Source organism: Typha angustifolia, chromosome 5, assembly GCF_048772165.1.
Source record: "Typha angustifolia cultivar Huaian chromosome 5, ASM4877216v1, whole genome shotgun sequence".
In the NCBI taxonomy this organism is placed as follows: domain Eukaryota; kingdom Viridiplantae; phylum Streptophyta; class Magnoliopsida; order Poales; family Typhaceae; genus Typha; species Typha angustifolia.
In genome coordinates, this window is record NC_133243.1 from 2637270 (window position 1) to 2645632 (window position 8363).

The 8363-nt window shown below is 44.6% G+C and overlaps 1 protein-coding gene across 3 annotated transcripts; it reads left to right on the forward strand.

Annotated features, from left to right (window-relative positions):
• Positions 1-3008: 3008 nt before the first annotated feature.
• Positions 3009-5566, forward strand: LOC140760099 (tRNA-uridine aminocarboxypropyltransferase A). 3 transcript variants are annotated; one of them, XR_012104332.1, is made up of 3 exons: positions 3009-4586; positions 5151-5452; positions 5551-5566. XR_012104332.1 is itself a non-coding variant. In XM_073096908.1 (2 exons), exon 1 carries the CDS (start codon positions 3720-3722, stop codon positions 4545-4547), a length of 828 nt encoding a protein of 275 aa, XP_072953009.1. In that variant the 5' UTR covers positions 3009-3719; the 3' UTR covers positions 4548-4586; positions 5151-5522. The 3 variants fall into 3 exon arrangements, 2 of the variants coding, with proteins under 2 accessions (XP_072953009.1, XP_072953010.1); XM_073096908.1 differs by lacking the exon at positions 5551-5566 and having other exon boundaries at positions 5151-5522; XM_073096909.1 differs by lacking the exon at positions 5551-5566 and having other exon boundaries at positions 5164-5522.
• Positions 5567-8363: the final 2797 nt, after the last annotated feature.

Below are 8363 nucleotides of genomic sequence, written 5' to 3' on the forward strand. Positions count from 1 at the left end.
TGAAAATACGGAACAACGTGAGTGATGGTGGTGGTGATAGGTGAAGTGGATGTTAGGGTTATGGATGGATATAAAGATGAGGGTGGATTGTGGAAGTGATTAAGGGAACTAGACGAGGGGAACGAAGTGGTCGAGATCCCAAAGAAGAGGGGTGGCTCGATAGTCGAGGGAAATTAAACGAGGAAAAACCTTACCAACGTTAGATGTGGAAGGATGGAAAAGAGGGAGGGAGGAGTCTAGAGAGAAGATAGGACGCAAGAAATCAAGAATCTAATAGCATAATGAAGTTGGCTGCCATCCACATATTTATAGAGGCTAGCCAACAAGTCTTGAAATAATATAAAACCCTAATTCCAGAGGATTCCCGTCGATTGCGTTTGAACGCACCTGATTGCGTTCGAACGTACTAAAAAAAGCCCCATATCTGGATGTGCGAATGCGATACAGGCATTCGAATGCGGGCGTTCAAACTAGCCCGATCGCGTTCGAATGGACAATATGCGTTCTCTGTATTTACGAACATGACGCAGGCGTTCACAAGGGCGTTCGAACATGACACGACCTGCGTTCGAACACGACCTACAAGAATTTTATTTTAATGAAAATAAACACCTAATGCAATAAGAAAAGATCCTAACTAAGTGTATCAGCCCACCACGCTTACCCAACCTTGCCCTTAAAATGAAAAGTCAAGAAAATGCTCCAAGATAGGGTTGTGGCAGCAGAACCACCCTTGCTACCCATAGGGTTGTGGCAGCAGAGGTTCTTGCTGGTGAAGATTCTAAATCGGTGGCGGCGGGTTCATAATAGTAAACTCACATCGGGGGGTCGTTGGTGCATTTTCAATCGCCATAGTTTCTTTTGTCGCTCGTATTTCCTGCATCATTTCCATCATCATTGGATTATTGATGGCCATCTTTTAAGAAAGAGATCCAATCAGGGCTCGAAAGTTAGGTTCTTTCGTATTCAGATTTGGTCGGGCAGTTCCATAGGTGGAAGTTACCGCAGCCATTTCCCCCTCCTCTATTGGGGAAATCTTGTCCTCCTCGTTTCGCCATGCAGCTATGGCTTTAGTTGTCATCATAGAAAGTGCGTCCGAGAAACGGTGACTCTGATACCACTCTTGGTACGATCTCTCCTTGGGTTAAGGTTTGATCTATCCCATTTTCAGATCTAGATAGGATCTTGCATGTAACTTTAGAAAAGGATTCTGTCAGTTATAGCTGTCGGATCAATGTGAAATTTTGATATGTTATAGAACTGGAAAAGAGCTTTCCAACCAATCTAATTTTAGAAAAATTGGACTACGGAATTTGGAGATATCATCAGATAAGTAGACAAACATCAGGGAGTCCGTTCTATGGATCTGTGGATGGAGGCACGAGATACTAGATGGATTATCGAGGTGGTAAGCCAGCGGTAATGGGATGGCGCCGATGAGTAAGGTGGTGATAGAGGGATTATGGATGATGAAAGGGTTAGGGCAAGGGTAGAGAGATTTAAAGAAGGGGGAAGAGTAGGCTGCTCCTAAGGGACTAGGGTGAGTTGCCGGTCGAGGGAGGCTAGAAACGGTGGAGCTAGAGAATGAGGGAACAAGAGAGAAGGAGAAGAAGAATATTAGGAAAAAAACTCAATTCATTTAATAATCTCTCTTTGGTTGCCATCCACACCTTAAGAGGCTAATCAAACAATTCAAAAATGACAATTATTAACCCTAAAAACAGTGGATTTTCGTCAACTGCGTTTGAACGGGGTAGAACGCGTTCGAGCGCACAAAAGACATTCTCTGTCCATGTGAACCTGATGTAGGCATTCGAACGCACCCGATCACGTTCGAACACACATTTCATGTTCTCTGTTTTTGTGAACCTGATGGAGACGCTCGCAAGCACGTTCGAACGCGACCTACAGAAATCTTATTTTTCTCTAAATAAAATACTAAAACAATAAGAAAAGACACTAATAAGGTGTATCTATGCTCGAAATGACATCAGTGAAGTCCGAATCATATCAATAACTTCTCCCTTCTTCCTCCCCCTTAATCCAACCCGAGTTCTTATTTGCGGTCGAGGTTAATCATCCGTCGCTTCTCCCTCCTACTTGGAAGCTCCCTTCTCTCACTTTATCTAGTTTAAAGCACTAATCAATCCACCATACCTATAATCATATCCCATAACCCTAATCACATATTCCACGTCCATCCTGCTACCTCCTAACCTTCGGTCATTATTTCCTACATAACTTTTGACATACTCACCCAATCAATGAAATTCCGGTTTCATTGGATTCCTAACTCACAGAAGAATAGCATATTTGATCAAATTGTTCCAATAGTTGAATCGATCCCAATTACCTTCACAATTTTCATGCTGAGTTCTATCTAGATTATCAAATCGAATAGAAATCAACTTCCATTGATGTGATTCGATCTGACCCGATTCGCATCACAAGCTTTCATATCATTCCATGCAAGTAAAAGCCTTCCTTATGCCACCCATTATTATCTCAGGCTCAAGTCGAGTTGGACCCAAACTAAGCTCTAGCTTATCCAAGTTAAAATAGGACGGATACGGACTGTGATTGGACTGATCAGGCCCAATGATCATCTCTACTTAGGGCTATCAAAAAAGCCTATGAGCTTGTGAGGCTCGTGGGCTTGGTTCGAGCTCTAAATAAGCCAAGCAGAGCTAATTTTTTTGGGCTCGAATGTATTATGGAGACGAGCTCTGGAGCTAGCTCGCTTGAGGTCGGCTCAATTAGGCTAAACACTGTTATATTTCTCTAATGCAATCTATTCTTTTGCAGCCCATACCCACTAGGCTACCATGTTTAGAGCTCGAGCTGAGTTGATTCTTTGGGCTTGAATATATTATCGAGCCAAGCCTTGGAGCTATCTTGCTCGAGCTCGGCTCAATTAGGCTCTAACGCAATCTATTTCGTTTTTTACAGCTTACGACCCATCAGGCTACCACCACATGAAGACAACAAAGCGTTCTTTGGCAGAGTGCAAACGTTCACCCTTACATCCTCCTCCTTTTCCTCCTTCCCGACCACCAAGACTTCATCTTTCTTCTCCAACTCTAACTCCTCCACTTTCCTTCTCCCAAAACCCCACTTCCCCTTTTCCCCTTCTCCTCCACCACCAACGCCACCACCCTTCCTCTGTTCCCCTCCTCGCTCTCCTCTATTGCCATCAATCACCTCACAAAGAGTTGCACACACGAGCCCATGCTTCTCCTCCCATCTGTCTCTGCTTTTGAAGACGAGCAAAACGACCTCCCCCCACATGGAAAGAAGCAATTGAGCTCCGACATCCTCCACCATCCCCATCCACAGAACTTAGCAAAGCACCTTCTCCGACTGCCTCATCTGTTGGTTCCACCCAAGTAAACCTTCTCCACTTTAATCCCTAGCTGCGATGCGATTGGCCGCACCACCCACCTTGAGAAGAATCTCTATACTTGGCTCCCGTTGCCTCGTCAATGCCCACACCCAAACCTTCCCATCGAACTGTCGATTTGAGCTCGCGCCTTATCGAACCGAAGAAGAGCCGAGCCGAGCTAAGCTTTTCCAGCTCGAATCGAGCTCAAGCCGAGTCAACCTTGGCTCGTTTGGAGCCATATCTCTACTTCTCCGCTGACCAAACAACCCGAATCTAATTGCGAGCGGAACATCTCGTTGCAGAACAAACGCGTATTCCCATTTTAATCGTTCTCGCGATGGAAGCAGGAGCGTCAGCATCCGATGTTCCCGTACCCAGTAGCGGTGCAGGAGAGGAAGCGGAGCAAGAAGAGAGCACGATAAGTAGGAGGGCAATATGCTATAACGGTTGTGGCCGCCCGTCAAGCGTGTGCGTGTGCCCTCACCTCCCTTCCTCCCCTCTCCCCACTGCCACCACCATCATCATTCTCCACCACCCCCACGAGCTCCGCCGTAACCGGCTCGCGACCCTCCCTCTCCTATCTCGCTCCCTCCTCCGTCTCCACCTCATCTCCGGCCGCTGCCTCCGCCCCGGCTGTTCCCCTCTCCTTGACTCCCTCTCTTCCCTATCTCCTTCCTCCTCATCCCCCGTCCTCTTCCTCTTCCCTTCCCCCGCCGCCACCGACCTTTCTGTCTGGGCCAAGTCTACCCTTCCTTCCTTGCGGTCCTCTCCGGTGCTCGTCCTCTTCGACGGGACGTGGAGGCAAGCAAAGGAGATGGCGGTCGCGAGCCTACCATTCTTGTCGCGGTTCGCGACGTGGGTCTCGCTCGGATGCGACGTTGCGGTCGAGGGAGAAAGCACCTTCGAGTCCGATCTGATCTTGAAGAAGGAGCCGTTCAAGGGATGCCTGAGTACGATGGAGGCGGTGGCGAGGGCGCTGAGGGTGCTGGAGCCTGAGGGAAGGGGTTCGGAGGCCGAGGAGTGGTTGATAACTATACTGAGGGCCATGGTTTGGTTCCAGGCGTCTCATTTGAAGCCAATGAACCCGAGGCCAAGGATGAAGAAGAAGGAGAAGAAGGAGATGAAGGAGAAGAGTGAAGAAACATGCTCACCAGATGCTCGATGAAAGTACCACAGGAGAAATCAGATGACAGGGGATTTTTGAGTAAGTGCTTAAGTTGTAGTTTTTTTATTGGATTTTTTAAAGACTTCCACCCTTATTGGTTCCACAGAATTTTGGAAGGATTTCTTGGTCTAATGTATGAGCGCTCGAACTTTTCAATGCACCCTATTACAATGAAGGTGATGTAAAGTTAGTGTTGGCACCAAAATATAGAATTCTTCCTGTTGCAAGTAATTAATAAACATAAGAGAACATAAGAGATCCATATCGTTCTCTCCTGTGTTTTGTGTAGCTTGACGCTTCAAGAAGGATAACGAAGGAAGAGCGAGGTTTAGTTTACCTCGAGTTTCCATTTTAGTATTTAGTTGTATTCGTTTGCTTCCTCTTTAAATGCTTATGTCTCGCCCAACTCCTTTGATTAGCTCCTTCCAGTTTGAGCTTCTGTTGTTCTGATAACTGTAAGAACAAGAGGAAGCCATCTTGCTGACAAATGTGCACTAGTACACTTGAGCAAACTCTTGAACTTCACGCTGCTTTTATTTTCGCCTTTTGCATCAAGTTACTTTCATCCTACTGTTGCTACGTTTCTCACTGAATTTCGGGAAGACTCTTTTTGCAGGTGAAGGTGCTCTGACAAGCCGATTGCTGGATCCAAGGGATGGGCAGCAGGAGAACCTCGAGCAGCTGATATCGTCCATTGTGCACTAGTTCATGAAATAAAAAATTTATATCAAGTACTCTGCACTCAGGCAAATTAATTTGTGATCCTTTTTTTTCTTATACTTCGCAGAGTAGTACTTCCAAAATTATGTACGTAACGTAGTGGCATTCGGAAATTTGGAAGTAGATGCCTTCTTTTGGTTGTACAATAAAGCGATCGATCCAGATCTGTTTGATGGGCAATTAAGGTAGATCTTTATGATAAAATCCGATGATAATTTTTCCGATGGTTATTGTATCAAGTTCTTTTGTGCTCCCGTTTGATTGGATTGTTGACTCCTAATAGGATGCTTGTCATAAAAACTCACTTCCAAAAAGGAGGAACAAGTGACCCCTATTTGGCTGCTGGGACCCTTAATTGATTAGTATTCCCGACAATCATTTGTATGTGCTGCCTCCATGCTTTTCAGCTTGTAATTTATTCCTCAATGACCTTTTTCTGATTTATATCTAAATTATTGATTTATTTTTTCTCTTTTCACTCAATGGGTAGCATGACAGAGTGGGTAATGCATGACCTTTCGACAAATTTGCCACTTCTATAATTCTATCCTGGCTCTTCCACCAATCTTTATTCTTTTGCTTGAAGTATAACGATATTCACAACTTACTGATCGACCTTTTCTGGTGGTTGTGCTTGATGAATTTTGTCATTCTTTAGCTTTTGTCTAATGAGCTTGAAAAGAAAGAGAACTGATACGACTCTTGGCCAACCCATTCATTTCGAGCTAACTAGATAGGGGCCAAAACCCCTTAGCTTAATTAGATTTATTTGTTTCTGCCATTTAGTCTTTGTATTAAGTTAATTTGCTTTCAGCTTGAGTTGATTTGAATTAATATAGTCGGATTAGCTAAACTAAATTGTACTATGGCCACATAAATATTTAGGTGTTGACCACATTTTGATTATCGAATGAATATTGAAACATTAGCTTTGTCAAACATTCTTTTGTAGGTGATTTGCATGAAAAACTTAATTAGTTTTCAATTTTATTACTTAAGACTGTTACAAACCGACTTGATCTGTAATTGTTACGAGCCGACTTGATCCGATGAGTAAAGATTATAGACCAGTTGAAGATATAGTTTTCGAAGGAAACTACGGAGGATCTAACCATTGGATCTTGTTAAATTTCGGATATGTTATCGCCCTTGAAGAGAGCTTTCCAACGAATCTAATATTACAAGGTTTTGATCGCTAGATCTTGAGATATCAATTGAATAGTGACCAAAGGTTGGATGAACCCTAGCTTATTAGCCCTTCAATGGCTAGATAGGTGCTAGGATAATTTTTAGAGTGAAGGGAGAGAAGTTACTGCAAAAGATGGGGATTAAGAGTTAGAGGAAGCCGACCAAGGACTTAGGCGGTGGAAGGAAGGAGGTGGGAGAGGCGCCAATGGCTAGAGTAAGAAGGAGATAAGGGCAACAATGCCGTTCCAATTATAAAAAAAAATAATTAGGGTTTCCTCCACATATTTATAGAGGCTCACCCTTGTGACCCTAACAAAACAACAATTTTCACCGCGGTGCGTTCGCAAGCACAAATACTATTCTCTATCATTGCGAACATGTGCAAGCATTCGAATGGTCGCGTTTGAACGAGCCCATGGCTGTTCGAACGTGCAAATCACATTCTCTATTTTTGTGAACACGTGTAGGCATTTTTGTGAACGTGCAAATCCACTGTGTCTGCACCACTCGACCAAAATCTCGGTCACCCACTCGTCCTAGACTCAAGTGCATCGTCTGGCTAGGATCCAAACTAGAATAGAGGTACTCAGTTTGGCATCTAACTCATTTGGATCATCCCTTATTAGCTCGGGTAGGAGAGCTCCAATCAGCTCGGTAGGGGGAACTCAAGCCTTAAGGCTTGAGACATGAAAAATCGGATATATCCATGCCTCCTCAGGTAAGTCTAGACGGTATGCCATGGGTCCAATCCGCCCGATCACCAGATAAGGTCCATAGAATTTTGGAGCCAACTTCTGATTAGGAATGGGTCTAACTGAGCTTTGCCGATATGGTTGGAGCTTGATATAGACCCAATCCCTAATCGAGAAGGACCTCTCTTGGTGCAGCTGGTCATAGACTTGCTTCATTCGGTTCTGGGCAGCCGCTAGGTGCATCTTGAGTCTCCTCAATACCTCATCTTGATCTCGCAAAATTGCATCTACCTCGGTTTGGTCGGCTCAAGCCACTGGCAGGTAAGTCTGCAAGGTCGAAGGCGGCTGACCATAGATGGCCTCGAACGAAGCCATGCTAATAGCTAAGTGGAAGACCATATTGTATGACCATTCTGCCCATGGTAAATAAGACAACCACTACCACGGTCGCTTGCCGAGAAAGCACTGCAAGTATTGCTCCAAGCATTGGTTCAGCACCTCAGATTGGCTGTTCGTTTGAGGATGGTAGGTTAAACTCATAAGGAAGGTAGTCCCTTTGAGAGCGAAAAATTATTGCCAAAATTATCTCACAAATATAGGATCATGATCTAAAACAATCGACTTTGGCATACCATGCATCTTGGCCATATTGTGCACATAAACCTCTACAACCTTCTTTGTCGTGTAGGGATGCGCCAAGGATGAAAGTGTGCATACTTGTTGATGCGATCCACCATCACCATGATCATTGAATGGCCTCTGGCCTTAGGTAGATTGCCAATGAAGTCCATGACGACATCCCCCCAAACTTGCTTGGGAATCAAAAGATCTTTACTCATTGACACACCTCGCAAGCCTTGACGTAGGTTTGCACATCCTTCTTCATTCCAGCCCATGTGCAACTTTGGCTCAGCCGTTTATAGGTGCACAACACCCCTTCATGTCCATCCATAGGGGTGTCATGAAAGTGGCGCACCAACTCCATGCGCAAGCGGCGATAAGCTAGAACAATTATCATTAGGGCATTATCGATTGAATTGAATTCCTATACCCTAATTTTCTTCCTCTCCTTGTTGCCTCCTCCCTTTATAGCAACCACCATCTTTGCCCTAAGGGTCTAGGGTGTTGGCTCTCTAGGGAGCAGATGTTGTGTTGGGTCTTGTAACATTTGACTTCAAGGATGTGGTTGGAATTCAAGTTTAAATGGCAACAAGTA

Coding starts and splice junctions, on each gene's coding strand:
- LOC140760099 (XM_073096908.1), top strand. CDS start 3,720: ATGGAAGCAGGAGCGTCAGCATCCGATGTTCCCGTACCCAGTAGCGGT.